We start from the raw sequence: 17,205 nt of genomic DNA, 5'->3' as shown, positions 1-17,205 counted from the left end.
TCCTTAAAAAGGTGAAGTAAAGATAATTTAAAAGGAATTCAATAAAGAACTCTTTTTTGTTTTATAACAAATTTATGTATGAAATCTTTTGTCTAATTAATTTGCTAATTGAATTTTTGATATGAAGTTACATTTTTTGGGTTTAAATCAAATTCATATGTAAGTCAAGTTCAATTTCGCCAGTAGGCGAAACGTTTTCAAGGGTTTTCTGAGATTTTTGGATAAACCTTCTATTTGTAGTTGGAGTAGATTATGTAGTATTGTATAGGCATTGGACATTTAGATCCACAAACTAACGATGGCATTAGGTGCCCATTAAATTCAATTCAGGCGTAACATGTTACTGATGCGTGTAAACTTCGAGCCCAGTTGTTATTGAAATCTATCTAAAGCCATGAATACAATTGAATTTGAAGCTTCTTAATATGCGGTCGATTATACTTGTGACCGGTTTATTTGCCAGCTTTATGGCTTTGGTTATACCATACAATGTAAGTTTGCAGCAATTTGGTGAATCATTTGTGATGCAAAATTTGTCTGTTTCTTTAGGATGCCGTCATCTTTAAATTAACTAACGCAGTCTGTAAAAGCTACAATGAGTCCTGGATAGTGATCAACAAGTGCAGATTGAAGGCATTAAGACGCGATAGAATAGCCTTTTATTTCAACGGAACAGTGAAACATCCAACTTATGATGTATCCGTTAACTTGCAAATGTTCAAGAAGGCCAATGTTTATCTCCCTTGGTTAATTAAGGTCGACTTAGATTGTTGTCGATTCATGGCGAAGCCGTACAATCCAACTGCAATTATGATATCAAAGTTGTTTTTAGACTTTACCAACTTTAATCACACATGTCCATATGTGGTAAGAAATCATTTTCTGAATTAGGGTTTTAATTCTGTTTCTTGTATTTTTTAACAGGGTTCGAAAATCGTTGACGGATTTTATTTACGACCAGAACTGTTACGATTACCCTTTCCCACTGGGGACTACAAATTGACCATGCGTTGGTCCTATCATAAGCGATTGCAATTTGATACAAATGTCAGCTTTCAATTTGTGGAGAATCTAATTGATCAGGGAATCATTTGAGTCGATGCTTGATCATTTTGAAAAACTGCAACTAAGATTATATATTTTTGTGTTAGTTTTACAATGCCTAAATATGTAAAAAGTGAAAATAATCGATTTTTTTGCAAGAACAATTTGACCAGATAATGTACATATTTATTCAATTCTTGCCCCCTTCGATTTATACATATTTTGTGTCAACTGGATCTGTAAACATTAACTTAAAACCAATTAAAAGTTCGTTACTCAATATTTATCCAAATTACTAAAATAATTCAAGCAGAACTGCGGCGGTTCAATAAAAACAACAATCAGACTGGGCAGCCCTCCGAGTGCTAGACACCATTCAAAACCAACCAGAATGCGGACACTGATTATTGCCATCGGTATACTTGGCCTCTTTGTGAGCTATCATCGTCCATTCGGTGTAAGTCTTGCTCGAAAAGGAATAACTGAAATAACTGTGCACTATCTGCAGGAAGCTGTCATCTTTAAATTAACAAATGCCGTCTGCAAGAGCTACAATGAGTCATGGATAGTGATCAACAAGTGTAGATTGAAAGCGTTAGGCCGCGATAAGACAGCTTTTTATTTCAATGGAACAGTGAAACATCCAGCCTATGACATATCCGTTAAAGGACAATTGTATAAAAAGGCAAATGTCTATATGCCTTGGCTTTTGAAAGCCAATATAGACGCCTGCCGATTCGTTGATAAGCCGTATAATCCAATAGCAATATTAGTAGCAAACTTGTTCTTGGAATTCACCAACTTTAATCACTCATGTCCATATGTGGTAAGAGTTAGTACTTTCTTTGGTCTTTGTTCGATCACGCTTCGTTTATTTTTCCCATTAGGGCTCAAAAATCATTGACGGATTCTATTTAAGACCAGACATGTTACGACTACCATTTCCCACTGGGGACTACAAATTAACTTTGCGCTGGTCCTATGACAAGAGATTGCAATTCGATACGAATCTGAGCTTCCAATTCGTGGAAAACCTAATAGATCAGTGAAAATATGAACGACAAAAGATATTGTATGAAAATTTTTTCTTCTTTAAGTAGGCTTTGTTGGTTCCAACGTTTTACACAGAAAACCGTTAAACGAGCGAATAAGTTTCATTTAAAAAGACGCCTGGTTATTACCCTCCTATCATTACCTCTAATAAACTCAGAGCGCCAAGCCAAATAGCCGTAAAATTAGTTTTTGATGAGTATTTGGACTATCAAATATAATTATCAAAGGAATTAAAGCGAAGCAGAAGCATCCATCAGTAAAAAAAAGTATTGATTTAGAAAGTTGATTGTACATTCATTTTAATTCCATTTTATTATGAGTGATTTGTCTTACCACAGTATTCAAGCTATTATTTTCAACTTTCCAATTTTAATTTATGGCTTGTTTTTGAAAATCTAACAAACCAAAGAAAAAACCATCCTACTAACCTCGAACAACATTCAAAGTAGCTCACTGATTATCTTTGCATTGACATATATTCAAAAAATAAATCTTCTAATTTCTTCGTTTAAATTTTGGAATTTAACTTTTACATTTTCATTAACTATGTCATTGTACGATTTCCAATTGTATTTTCAAAACTCTTCTAATACCCTTGCAGATTATACAAAAAGGCGACATTTCCGACCTTATAAAGTATATAACTGTTCCTTTCTGCATGTATCTTTAAGAGAGATCCACAGCCTGTACTTTTACAGTGAAAAAACATAACCCCCGAACTTCAATAATATCGGATAAAGGGGCCTAATTAGTTATTTCTCGGAAACCCAAGGACAGACGAAAGGCTTCCTAAACTGTAGGTTCATATGTATGTGTGCACCTATCACTGATATACATATGCTTGTACACATGCAAATGGCTTGCAAAGGGGTTGAGCAAAGACCAAACAATAGAAACGGACAGAGTGATTATTTAAAGGTTCTGTTTGTTTGTGTTTGGACACACGGATCAAAAAACTGCAAGGGTATATAAACATCGGCATATCCGAAGCTAGTTTTTATACCCTTGCAAAAAGGGTATATAAGAAGCTATATGTATATGTATATAGCACGAATAGTGACTTTGTAGCTTAGAAAACAACTGGTTCGTGATCCACAAATGCCGCTTGAAGGCCCTGAGACGCAATGTAGCTGCGTTTTATTTCAATGGAACAGCGTCAGAGCCAGTATATGATTTACATCTCCATGGACAATTGTTTAAAAGAGCGAGCGGTTATAAACCATTTTTAATAAACACGGATATAGACATGTGTCGATATTTTCGAAAACCCTATAACGCTCTTTCGCGAACGCTAATGGACCTCTTTTTGGATTTCACCAACTTCAATCACACGTGTCCCTATGTGGTAAGAGTTTTTAACGTGTTTTTTTCTATTAATATGCTTTATAAAATTCAATATTTAATATTATTTTGTCAGGGTGACCAGATTGTTGACGGCTTCTATTTGAGACCAGAAATGTTCAAGCTGCCTCTTCCGACAGGCGAGTATAAATTGGCCTTAAGATGGTACGTCAACAAGAAATTGCAATTTGATACAAATGCAAGTTTCGAATTTGTAGAAAATCTAATTGACCAATAAAAAGAAGTTTAATTATTATCTTAAAAAGTGTATAATAGTAAATTGATTAGAATTTTTAAAGCTGTAATTGGAAATATACATTCCGTATTTATGATTATCTCCTTTTGCCATCTATAAACTTTCACTTATCTTACTGAATATTAGCAGGAGCTAAACTATTTGAGCATAAAACTTGTAATGAGACACTAATGAGAAGTTAAGTATTTTGTCATTATCAAATCGTTGGATTCATCTTTGAAGCAGTTGATAATGCAATTAATGACGCTGTACTAGAAAACCTCGAATTTTGAACACCCTTGTAAATTTTACTACCCTCAAAATGGCTCTCTTGTTCCGTGGTAGTGTGTGGCCGATTATTGCTATGTACACATGTTATCTAATTATCAAGTCGACTCAAGCGAAACAAACGGATCTAGCTCTTATATAAGCTCTGATCTATTTGAAACTCTTTTCAGTCGATTAAGTCCCCTAGGATGAAGCAAATCCTTCTCGTGCTCGGAATCTTGGTTGTTTTTGTGAGCTTAAAACTCGAACTGAATGTAAGTCCTTTTTCAAACTTTTCAAAGAAACTTTTACGATAAATTAAATGAATCGAAAGGATGCCGTCGTTTTTAAATTGACAAACATGGAGTGTCTGAAACTTGTCTTACACCCAGTTTATAAAATCGATCTCCACTTCCAATTGTTCAAGAGGGCCAGTGGTTATATGCCATTCTTAATAAACACAAGAGTAGACTTGTGTCGGTATTTTAAAAGCGTTAGGCCGCGATAAGACAGCTTTTTATTTCAATGGAACAGTGAAACATCCAGCCTATGACATATCCGTTAAAGGACAATTGTATAAAAAGGCAAATGTCTATATGCCTTGGCTTTTGAAAGCCAATATAGACGCCTGCCGATTCGTTGATAAGCCGTATAATCCAATAGCAATATTAGTAGCAAACTTGTTCTTGGAATTCACCAACTTTAATCACTCATGTCCATATGTGGTAAGAGTTAGTACTTTCTTTGGTCTTTGTTCGATCACGCTTCGTTTATTTTTCCCATTAGGGCTCAAAAATCATTGACGGATTCTATTTAAGACCAGACATGTTACGACTACCATTTCCCACTGGGGACTACAAATTAACTTTGCGCTGGTCCTATGACAAGAGATTGCAATTCGATACGAATCTGAGCTTCCAATTCGTGGAAAACCTAATAGATCAGTGAAAATATGAACGACAAAAGATATTGTATGAAAATTTTTTCTTCTTTAAGTAGGCTTTGTTGGTTCCAACGTTTTACACAGAAAACCGTTAAACGAGCGAATAAGTTTCATTTAAAAAGACGCCTGGTTATTACCCTCCTATCATTACCTCTAATAAACTCAGAGCGCCAAGCCAAATAGCCGTAAAATTAGTTTTTGATGAGTATTTGGACTATCAAATATAATTATCAAAGGAATTAAAGCGAAGCAGAAGCATCCATCAGTAAAAAAAGTATTGATTTAGAAAGTTGATTGTACATTCATTTTAATTCCATTTTATTATGAGTGATTTGTCTTACCACAGTATTCAAGCTATTATTTTCAACTTTCCAATTTTAATTTATGGCTTGTTTTTGAAAATCTAACAAACCAAAGAAAAAACCATCCTACTAACCTCGAACAACATTCAAAGTAGCTCACTGATTATCTTTGCATTGACATATATTCAAAAAATAAATCTTCTAATTTCTTCGTTTAAATTTTGGAATTTAATTTTTACATTTTCATTAACTATGTCATTGTACGATTTCCAATTGTATTTTGAAAACTCTTCTAATACCCTTGCAGATTATACAAAAAGGCGACATTTCCGACCCTATAAAGTATAAATACCTGTTCCTTTCTGCATGTATCTTTAAGAGAGATCCACAGCCTGTACTTTTACAGTGAAAAAACATAACCCCCGAACTTCAATAATATCGGATAAAGGGGCCTAATTAGTTATTTCTCGGAAACCCAAGGACAGACGAAAGGCTTCCTAAACTGTAGGTTCATATGTATGTGTGCACCTATCACTGATATACATATGCTTGTACACATGCAAATGGCTTGCAAAGGGGTTGAGCAAAGACCAAACAATAGAAACGGACAGAGTGATTATTTAAAGGTTCTGTTTGTTTGTGTTTGGACACACGGATCAAAAAACTGCAAGGGTATATAAACATCGGCATATCCGAAGCTAGTTTTTATACCCTTGCAAAAAGGGTATATAAGAAGCTATATGTATATGTATATAGCACGAATAGTGACTTTGTAGCTTAGAAAACAACTAAGCGTTTGAGAAATGTTCGTGACTTTGCCGATATGATATAGTTTTTCGATAGTTTTTCGATCCGGCTGAATCCGAGTGATACAAACTGTGAAGATACACTAGCCTACTTGCAAAATTCCAACCCGCTTGCTCTATGAGGACGAGGAAAGATACACTTTATATGGTCGGAGATGCTTCCTTCTATACGTTGCACTCTTCTGACCAAAATTAATATATGTAACATTTTTGCAAGGGTATACAAAACTTCGTCACGGCCAAAGTTAGTTAATTTGGTATTTAGTTTTTGTACTTATTTCTAAATTAAAAACCAAAGTGTAGGGTCAAATGCAAGTTCTCAATTCGAACTGAATTCAATAAATCATTAAATAATGTTTAGGAGTAATAAACTATAAATAATTATGCTACGAACTAACGATAGTACTGTCATTTGGTCATTAACAAAAAAGCCGAACACTAAAAGAAAGTTTAAATGCCCTTAAAAATTGTTTGACCACGAAAACGTTCACTTTCATAACGTTTAATTCAGTTAATTTTTTTATGACAACTAAAAGAAAGGGAATCCAAAGCAGATTGACTAAAGTAAAACAATTCAAGAGTTTCTGATTGTAGTTAATTGTAAAATAGTTGTAATATTATTGTTAGTGTATAAACTACGAGTATGCTGTAAAGATTTTAATAACCCGAGAAGTAATCAAGCGAGATGATTGAAAATAGATCTTATATAAGGCGGTTTTTAAACACTCTCGAGATAGTTTGATCATTACAATTGCTTCAGAATGAGGCGCATCATTCTTATGGTGTGTGTCTCTGCTCTTATTTTGTGTTTTTATGTAGATCCGAAGGTAAGTCCTTTTAAGTCCTGAATACGTATTTCCAAAATAATTGTATCTCTAGGATGCCGTCATCTTTAAACTGACAAACATGGAGTGCCTGAGCTACAATGAGACCTGGTTCGTGATCCACAAATGCCGCTTGAAGGCCCTGAGACGCAATGTAGCTGCGTTTTATTTCAATGGAACAGCGTCAGAGCCAGTATATGATTTACATCTCCATGGACAATTGTTTAAAAGAGCGAGCGGTTATAAACCATTTTTAATAAACACGGATATAGACATGTGTCGATATTTTCGAAAACCCTATAACGCTCTTTCGCGAACGCTAATGGACCTCTTTTTGGATTTCACCAACTTCAATCACACGTGTCCCTATGTGGTAAGAGTTTTTAACGTGTTTTTTTCTATTAATATGCTTTATAAAATTCAATATTTAATATTATTTTGTCAGGGTGACCAGATTGTTGACGGCTTCTATTTGAGACCAGAAATGTTCAAGCTGCCTCTTCCGACAGGCGAGTATAAATTGGCCTTAAGATGGTACGTCAACAAGAAATTGCAATTTGATACAAATGCAAGTTTCGAATTTGTAGAAAATCTAATTGACCAATAAAAAGAAGTTTAATTATTATCTTAAAAAGTGTATAATAGTAAATTGATTAGAATTTTTAAAGCTGTAATTGGAAATATACATTCCGTATTTATGATTATCTCCTTTTGCCATCTATAAACTTTCACTTATCTTACTGAATATTAGCAGGAGCTAAACTATTTGAGCATAAAACTTGTAATGAGACACTAATGAGAAGTTAAGTATTTTGTCATTATCAAATCGTTGGATTCATCTTTGAAGCAGTTGATAATGCAATTAATGACGCTGTACTAGAAAACCTCGAATTTTGAACACCCTTGTAAATTTTACTACCCTCAAAATGGCTCTCTTGTTCCGTGGTAGTGTGTGGCCGATTATTGCTAGAGTATAAATTATGTACACATGTTATCTAATTATCAAGTCGACTCAAGCGAAACAAACGGATCTAGCTCTTATATAAGCTCTGATCTATTTGAAACTCTTTTCAGTCGATTAAGTCCCCTAGGATGAAGCAAATCCTTCTCGTGCTCGGAATCTTGGTTGTTTTTGTGAGCTTAAAACTCGAACTGAATGTAAGTCCTTTTTCAAACTTTTCAAAGAAACTTTTACGATAAATTAAATGAATCGAAAGGATGCCGTCGTTTTTAAATTGACAAACATGGAGTGTCTGAAACTTGTCTTACACCCAGTTTATAAAATCGATCTCCACTTCCAATTGTTCAAGAGGGCCAGTGGTTATATGCCATTCTTAATAAACACAAGAGTAGACTTGTGTCGGTATTTTAAAAGCGCCTATAATTCAGCTGCTAAAATGTTAATGAGCCTCTTCTTGGAGTTCACCAACTTTAAACACACATGTCTCTATATGGTGAGCCTTTTGAATATTATTTGAATTCGTACGGTCATTATTGTTTGTATATTTCCATCAGGGTCCACAGATTGTCGAAGGTTTTTATTTAAGACCAGAAATGTTTCCATTACCGCTACCCACTGGGGACTACAAGTTGGCTTTGGGCTGGTATCTTGATAAGAGACTGCAATTTGAGACAAATGCAAGTTTCCAATTTGTGGAAAATTTAATTGACCAGTGACAATTCATTCTGAAAGTCTTTAATTCATATGTAATTAAATGATGTAAGTAAGTCGTCTTTCCGACTTCGGTATACCATGCACCAAGTAAAGAAAACGTTTTTAATTTCTAATATGAAATGTATGTACAATGTATATCTCGCTTACTCTTACAAGCACAGGCGCACTCTAGCGCCGTCTTCGGCCAAAATTCGTTGTCTCTAGCTGTTATAGTTTACTGAGCGTGTATTCATACTTTTCAAGAGTATCAGTATTATTTAAATAGCGGCGACATAAGGGGGCGTGACAAAAATTTTAAATAAACTTGGTCATTCTAGATACTAAAGAAGTCTGTGTACCAAATTTGGGAGCTATAGCTCTTATAGTTTCCGAGATCAAGGTGTTTGTACGGACAAATCGACTTGGCTGTTGATGCTGATCAAGAATATATACTTAAGCTAAAGCGTAAATAAAGACGTTTTGTGTTAGATTAAAATGGAGTTTAAGACCCTACGAATTTGTTCGTGGCAAGTATATAACTTTAGAGGCCAATAATACAAATATATGTACATCCATAATATTTAACTAATTTAGGAACTAGGAGTAGGTAGTAGTTCATAAAAAAACATTCTTCTCTTTCTGGCCGAGCCGCTTTTAGGAAACTCAATATCATCTGAATATAGTAGCAAGGAAAGTTGTCAAAAATATGTGTCCATAAGGATATTATTCAAACTAACACAATGAAATTTCAGTGGAACCTTTTATATCCAGCCAATAGTTTAGGTCTGCATGGCCAATTGTTTTAAAAGATCAGTGGCTATAAATCTTATTTGATAAACACACAAGTTTTCAATTTGTAGAACATGTAATAGAGCTGTGAATAAAATAGCAAAAACCGAGACCTTTGTTAGCATGTAAGCTTTGTTTAATAACGAAGGTAGTTATAGGAAAAGAAGGAACGTAAATCGCTTTGCTTCTTTGTCTTTCCTCGAACAACATGGAACAATTCTAGTATATTTAAAAATCGGTATTTTGATTAAACCTTGAACTTTCGAGGTTTGCTTCACTTATATATTTGATCAATTATTCGAGGAATTGTCATATTGTAATACATTGCTATAAAGCAATTTTACAAAATGAAAATAATTTTGAAAGAACAATTTTAAACCGATTATCAAATTGACTCGAGCGAAACAATCTGAGATACCTCTTATATAAGCTGTGCTATATCTAAAACTGTTTACAGAAAGTAGAATTCTCGAAACGTAAAAAATGGAGCGCATCCTTTACATTTTCGGCGTCTTCGCTGTTTTTGTGATTATTAAAATTGTCTCCAATGTAAGTCCTTTCATATTTTCTATAAATATTATTTTTTAATACAATTAATTTGTCTCTGAAGGATGCCGTCATATTCAAATTGACAAACATGGAGTGCCGAAGCTATAATGAATCCTGGTTCTTGATACACAAGTGTCGATTGAAGGCCTTAAGACGTGATGTGACGGCATTTTATTTCAATGGAACTGTCTTACACCCAGTTTATAAACTTGATCTGCATGGCCAATTGTTCAAGAGGGCCAGTGGTTATAAGCCATTCTTAATAAACACAAGAGTAGACTTGTGTCGGTATTTTAAAAAACCCTATAATCCAGCTATCAAAATGTTAATGGGCCTTTTCCTGGAGTTCACCAACTTTAATCACACATGTCCCTATATGGTAAGTCGTCTGAATTTATTTTCATATTTACGATTACTTACATTACTTGCAGGGTCCGCAAATTGTTGAAGGGTTTTACTTAAGACCAGAACTGCTTAAGCTACCACTTCCCACTGGGGACTACAAGTTGGCTTTAGGCTGGTATCTTGATAAAAGATTGCAATTTGATACGAATGCAAGTTTTCAATTTGTGGAAAATCTTATTGATCAATAAATGGAGTTGTAAACTTTATTTTGATGAGTAATTGGTTTACTCTCACAACTAATTAATCAAATGTTGGCAAAGGTTTGAGCACTTAGAACCTTATGAATGGCCAATGCAATAATTATTTCATACATTTTTTAAGGTATCATACCTTTGATCTTTAAATACACCGATATATACTAGACTAATAATTGGGTGCGTTTATTTGATAGTTATCTGTTTTTATTGATTTTTAATTGCAGCGACAGAAACTTAATCGCATGTTACGAAAATTACTGATGATTTGATTTTGATTCGGATAATCTACTCACATATTACCAGCATTCCTTACTCATCGTTTCAAATGGAATCTTGTGTTATGCTTCAATGAAATTTCTGATTGTTTTACAATTACCCATCAGTATTTAGCTATTATAAAGACTCCAAGGGTAAAAATTGGAAAAGGCCACGATTAATATGAAAAAACTAAGATTAGACGAAAAGTGTTATGTTTGAATTACTGACTTGCCTCTCTTTTTGAGGAGACCCACTTAAAAAGTTTCGGCTAACTAACATTTAGAAAAATATAGTTGCTCTAACTACCCACAACCCTCCAAACACTCAACAAATAACAGTTTGTCAGCGTAAAACGGCAGCATTCCGTTGTCTACCCATGTAAATGGCTCCGCGGGCTTAAAGTAAATAACTTGGCCCATCACGTTTTCAACTTAGGGCTGGTTCTGTGGCGGAAAAACCAATTTGACTAATCTGCACACAGGGCAGGGAAATCAGAGAGAGGGAGAGAGAGAGAGGAAGACGGTGATGGAAGGTGTGCAAAAAGGGCATGAAAAATCTTGAGTCCTTTTTCGTAAGGGATTACAAGGCCAAAAGAAAAACCATTTTGTGGCAAGACGCTGCATTTAATTCGTCAAGTGGGAACTAACGCTAGTTGTGGTCATAAATTTTTCATTTCTATTTCTATTCGCGGTGGGTATGTGATGTGACTTTGTTAATCATCTGGGATGAGAATTTAGCTTGAGCTTAGAAAATCCTTTTATCAATTACATACATGACTAACAAGGATTTTCATGCGACTCAGGAGGATTGGCTTAATGGCACGTACACGTTGAGAGAGTAAACACAAACATTGACTGGAAAAACAACATAAGAGAAAAGCGTGCCAAAATCAACAACAACAAACGACAGGCAGGCTTTGGCCATCACATCCATCCCGTTTTCCATCATCTTCAGTTCGTTCTGGCCTCTCATTCATTTCCCCTCACTTATGTACCTATACGCCCTGTTTTGCTATTGTTTGTAAGTTGTTTACTATTTCCATCTTCTTCTTTGAAGCTTGTGACAGGCTGACATAGAGAGAGAGGGAGAGAGAGAGAGAGAGAGAGAGAGAGAGCGAAACAATGAATAAGAAGAAAATAGATAAGGGCAAAATTTGACAGCTTAAAATGTATTTTGCTCAAATCAGGACCAGTTTTTCTTTTATCAAGAGGAGTTTTCTGTTTTAATTATTTAAACTAATAATGTATTGATAATGCAACAATTTTTTTTTGCTAATTTTAAGCAAATATCGTCAGAACAGTAAGTAGAGTTAGCAGACTTTTGATTTCTTCTACATTTCCCATCACTTTCTGTTGTGTCTTACTATTTTTTCGTCATTAGTCTTATTTTCTAAAACTTTCTGACTTTTGTATATTTCTCATTGTTTTCTTTCCAGTTCAGATTCTATATAATTTTATTCTTGTCAATTTTTCTTAAGTTTTTATAGAGAAAACGTTTTTGGTAACTTGCCGGAGAAAGTTTTTTGCTATCCCGAATGACTTTTGTATTGTAATCAGGTCTCCTCCCAAGCGTTTTCCCTCCTTGGGCGTAATGAAGCGTCAAAGTGTTGTTGAATGAGTGACATAAAAGTATTTCTCTTTGTGTGTGTGTGTGTGTGAGCGTGTATGTATGTGTGCGTGTGTGGCATAATAAATAAGTCCATACAGTACACACGTTCACTTACGTTTTCACTCAATAGGCTTTCCCTCATATAAGAAAATGTGCTTGAATAAACAATTGAGTGATCAGCATTTGTTTTATGTCTGTGATTTTGGAATTGCTGTGTGCTAGGCAAATAAAATGCAAATAAATCCAATTAGCTATATGTATGTAGCCTACTTAAGGTCTTGGAATTTCAAAATGTACATAAAATGCCAGCGGTGCAATCAATTTCACGCTTCCCCTTCTGCAACTCTATCTGGTCTACTTCTCTCCCTATTTTTCTCCATTTCTTCGCTCTCGTCTATTTCTTTGTCTAAGCCATAAACAACAGCAGTCAGCAATGTGCAACTTAATTGTAAACTTAACTTTGTTGTTGTCATCCTTGTACTTGGTTGCATCTTGCTCATCGCCTTTTCTTATTGACCGTGCGCTTTCGTTTCCATTTTGTGGTTGATTTTTCCCCGACTTTTGTGTTACTATTGCTTTGGCCCTTTAAGATATGCAACACAAAGTTCACATAGCTGCCACATCTTAAAGAGTCTTTAATTTGAAATTTCCGCTTCAGTTCCGCTTGATGGAAAAAAGCTGCACATTTTTGACTCACAGTTTTCGGAGATTTCTGGGTTGCTGTTGCAGCTGATGCTTGTCTTGGCCATAAAAGCATTGGAATTGCATTAAATTCAGGGTAATAATGCAATTTTCATGACATTTATGACTAGCACACGCACACTCAGTTCCTTTGCCTTCCTCCTATACGTCCTCCCACACATCAGCTTGGGTTTTCCACATTTTCATGATTATTGTCGCCAAGTTGTGTAAGTGTGGGTTGGGGAGTTTGAGTCATTCGGTGCCTGTCAGTGGGTGGCCTAAAGCACTTAAGACCTCCCAACACTCACAGACTTTGATTAGATATGCCTCAGGCCTGACACATGGCGATTGTGTCTGTGTGTCTATGTGTGTGGCAAATGCATCAAAAGACGCCCACTATTGACAATTGTAAGCTGTCCCCCGTCAAGGTCCAGTAAACTCCAGGAAGTTGTAAGCGAAGTAAACAACTTGAAGGCAATCGAAATCGGGTTGCAATGTGTTTTTCAATCATCGATTATGTAAATCTAAAATTGGATTGTTTTAAATAAAAACCAAGTACATAAAAATAGTTTCATCTAACAAGTTTCAACTAGGTTAGACTTCTTTATCTATAAACAGCCAAATAGAATATTATTTAGACAGAAAGATAAGGTAGATAAACATCACATTAAAATTCATTACAAAAAGTCTTCTTGAAAAGAAAATGAGACATTCGTTGATAGTTGCAGAAAATTGTGAACCGACCACTTGACGGCAACTAAGTAATCGCCCGATGGCAATGGAACCGGCACCGATTGCGGCATCAAATAGAAACCCCAGAGTCGCAAGGGTCCCTAAAATTATAGCTGTAAGTTTAAGATTAGGAAATGAATATGGGCAGCATTTACTGGCAAATACGGGCAAGTGTGATTGAAGCTTGAATATGATTTAAAGAGATTGAATATCAATTTAATGACTGGATCATTGGCACGTCTATAGAATTGACAACCTTCAGTGGTTATGTTATATAGCCAGGGCTTATAACCACTTTCCCTCTTAAACATTTGTCCATTGACCATGACACGGTTAACCATCTCTTTCAAAATTATCTCGATATTGATAACAGTTTTGTCTCGATTAATTGCCTTCAGACGGCAAGTGTTAACCACTATAAAAGTTTGATTAAAACTCTCACAGGCCACATTGGTAAACTTAAATTTAAATGCATTCTGCAAAAGGTGAAACTTTTTGATTAAACATTCTTCATTAATTTGGAAGACTGCTTACATTCTTGGCTAAAAATAGCAGTAGAAGTGACAGCACCAAAATGTTTTCATTCAACCACATCGTTAGAGCAAAACGTAATGACTAATGAGACGCAGAGAAAATTTTGGGTAATTTTTTTGACTAAAAATGATTGATAATGTCGTTAGTAGATTTGCTAGTATGAATCATTAAAATTATAACTTACAGAGTTTAAAGTCTATACAAAATTATTCATCCATATTAAATTGAATATACGATTATTCGCAGTTGTAAGCTACAGCTCACTATGGATATAAAAGCGCACTTAAACGATGATGTGGTAAGAAATACTTATCTGGAATCGGTTGCAGAGACCATCACATTATGCCGAACCTAGTCCAATTGTAGGTTTTCCTTGTTGGCCGAATGAACTTAACTTACTAACACAATATGTGTGTAAGAGTCACGTTATTTTACAGTCACTTTGAAAAAAACATGCGTAAGTACATCTCTGTTGAATGGAACAACATGAAGAAAGCTTTCTTCAGTTGAGTATTTTCTTTTTATTCATATTTGTTATTTAAACCAACATCATTTAGCTGTGTTTTTTTTCCTGTCACTAATGGAATACATACAACACATGAGAAACTGAAGAAACAGCACTGCTGTCTTGACATTGAATGGGAATAGGCTAAGCATATCTAACAAACTGACATCAACTACGAATTACATATACATTAAACATTTTTGAAAGGTTTCCCTTTATTAAGTTGGATTGCCTTTTTTCTGGTTTTCCAAAAAAAAAAAAAAAAAAAACAAAACTTAGCATTAGGTATATGTTATTCACATACACATATTTGTATTTATATATATATAGTTTCTATATATATAAAGGAAATGCGTTGATTTAAAAAATACAGTTATTTTTTTTCTTAGAACTAGTGTGATTATTTTTGGCATGAATTTAGGTGAAACAGGTACACACAGTCACGTCTGCTCAATATTTTTTGTTAAATATTCCTTCCTTTGTTCCCCTTGTCTACACTCCATACTCTATAGTGCACTGAATGATATGCTATGGATTAATGTTGAATGGTTAGTTTTGCGATCTTAATATTAAATTACAATTGCTACACAAAAGGATAACGCATTCTGATTGTGAATAATTAATTAGATGGTTAGATTTTTGCTTAAATCACCCTGTAGTTGACAACTAAGTAGATACTAATACAATTTCAATCGATTCTCTAGGTTCATTCATATATTCTGATGACCCCTTCCATAAATTCGTGTTTTGGGGCCTTTTCAACATTCATCATCGGTGATTGTGTAACTGCCGCGAAACTCACTCAATGGCGTTGCATTTGTGGTCGATGGTGTCATAAGTGGAGCACCCTGAAATGAGATGGCCAACGGCAGGGCCGATGGAGCGCAAAGGCTCAGAGCGCTGCGTCCTTCAGTAACGGATCTAAAGCGTAATGGTCGTCCGGATCTGAAAGTCAGAGATAATGGAAAATTTGTTAATTAACAGGACATTAAGCCGTACAATTCGAATCTTTCATCACTTTTACCCTGATAAGATCCCTGATTTTCCACAGCATTATTAAAAGGTTGAGTTACCAATGTCAAATGCAGTGGCTTTCAATGAAAAAATTTAAGTCGTGCGATGAATTCGCCATTCGGTGCTTTAACATTTAACGTTTCTTGAAATTCGATTTGGCTAAAGTTTCATTGTGCTTTATCCCATAACACAATAGTCGTCTGTACTTTTCCAGCTACACTAATCGCTATTCATTCATCTACTTTTCTTTGCTTTCCTGCTTGTTCCCTCTTTCATTTTCAATCGCATTGATTTCGTATGCCAAATACAAATCCCTTAAAATCAATCATACGTCACGTTGCACATCAATTTAGTGCACTCTACTCCCACTTGCACAATAAATTGCAACAAAAGGAACGCTTCTGCCGCGCCCGCAATGCATTTGTCTGTTCCCCCCTCTATTTCTCATTCACTACTTACCGCTCACAATTGCATTTAAGAAGACGAATGAAAGCAGCTCGAAAAGTTCGATTGAATATGGTATATATAATCGGATTGATCGTTGAGGAGACATAGCCCAACCAGAGGCAAGTATTGACCACATGCTCCGAAACTTGGCACTGGGGGCAGGCGGCAAAAATGATGTTCAATATAAAGAAAGGCGACCAGCACAGAACAAATGTAAAGAAAACCAATCCCAGGACTTTGGTGGCTTTCTGTTCGGTGGCCACAGCATTTGCCGAAAGACTATTTCGCTTGTTGCGATTGTTAAGGAAACTGAAACGAAGTGAAAATGAATACAAAAAATTAGAAAGTAAACAAAGTTAACAATGATTTTTCATCATAAAATCATTAAACAATTTTCTTGAGGAAATTGCTTGAAAGTGGCTCTCTAAGTGGCTCTTTACTTTTACTCTCAGTCTCCTCTCACGACTTACCGCAAATTGAGTGTGGGCGTGGCAACGCGATTTAAAGCAAACTTAAAGGGACGCAATTTGTGGCGTCTTTCCCCCGACGTGGTTGTTGTTGCTCTAGCTGAAGCTGACGTTGCTGTTGTAGCCGCCGTCATTGTTGTCGTTGATGTCATCGTCGTTCCGTGCTCCAGCTGATGATTGCCCATGCTTTGGCTCTGAATGGTGGCTACATTGACTAGGTTAGAGATACTGCCAGGAGTTGTGCAGCTACTGCTTGTCACAGCTGTTGGGGATTCGTTACCTCCGATGCCGCCTCCATTGCCACCATTGCCATTTGTTGGGTAACCCAATTGCGGCTGTGACATACTAACACGCACCGAGGCTCGCCGATTGGGATGGCTGCAAAGGTAAGGTAAAGTCGTCACATAAAATCATTTTCCGCCCTTCGCCATCCATTCGCCAACCTGAGTGCGAGTGTTTGATATTAGATTTGAGCCGTTTGATTGTCGAGGGCTTTCGACACTAAACTCAACAGTTGATAAAATTGACTTTTAATATAATGGAAAGAAGT

At 35.5% G+C, this 17,205-nt stretch overlaps 3 protein-coding genes across 3 annotated transcripts; 2 read left to right on the top strand and 1 right to left on the bottom strand.

The window, feature by feature from the left end:
- The first annotated feature begins 1,435 nt into the window (after positions 1–1,435).
- On the top strand, positions 1,436–2,093 carry LOC137582222 (uncharacterized). The gene is made up of 3 exons (XM_068296682.1): positions 1,436–1,501; positions 1,553–1,870; positions 1,932–2,093. Exons 1-3 carry the CDS (start codon positions 1,436–1,438, stop codon positions 2,091–2,093), a joined length of 546 nt encoding a protein of 181 aa, XP_068152783.1.
- A 4,659-nt stretch (positions 2,094–6,752) lies between these two features.
- Positions 6,753–7,422, top strand: LOC137582219 (uncharacterized). The gene is made up of 3 exons (XM_068296680.1): positions 6,753–6,773; positions 6,871–7,188; positions 7,261–7,422. The coding sequence occupies exons 1-3, from the start codon at positions 6,753–6,755 to the stop codon at positions 7,420–7,422; spliced, it is 501 nt and encodes a 166-aa protein (XP_068152781.1).
- An 8,063-nt stretch (positions 7,423–15,485) lies between these two features.
- LOC137582218 (putative tyramine receptor 2) lies at positions 15,486–16,999 on the bottom strand. Its single transcript, XM_068296678.1, has 3 exons — positions 16,659–16,999; positions 16,201–16,497; positions 15,486–15,672 (listed from the first exon to the last, which is right to left on the bottom strand). Exons 1-3 carry the CDS (start codon positions 16,997–16,999, stop codon positions 15,486–15,488), a joined length of 825 nt encoding a protein of 274 aa, XP_068152779.1.
- Between the last annotated feature and the right edge of the window lie 206 nt (positions 17,000–17,205).

The sequence above is a fragment of the Drosophila tropicalis genome, unplaced genomic scaffold (assembly GCF_018151085.1).
Source record: "Drosophila tropicalis isolate 14030-0801.00 unplaced genomic scaffold, ASM1815108v1 contig_859, whole genome shotgun sequence".
Taxonomy (NCBI): domain Eukaryota; kingdom Metazoa; phylum Arthropoda; class Insecta; order Diptera; family Drosophilidae; genus Drosophila; species Drosophila tropicalis.
The sequence above is the reverse complement of the archived record's forward strand: the minus strand, read 5'-3'. Positions and strand labels throughout refer to the sequence as shown.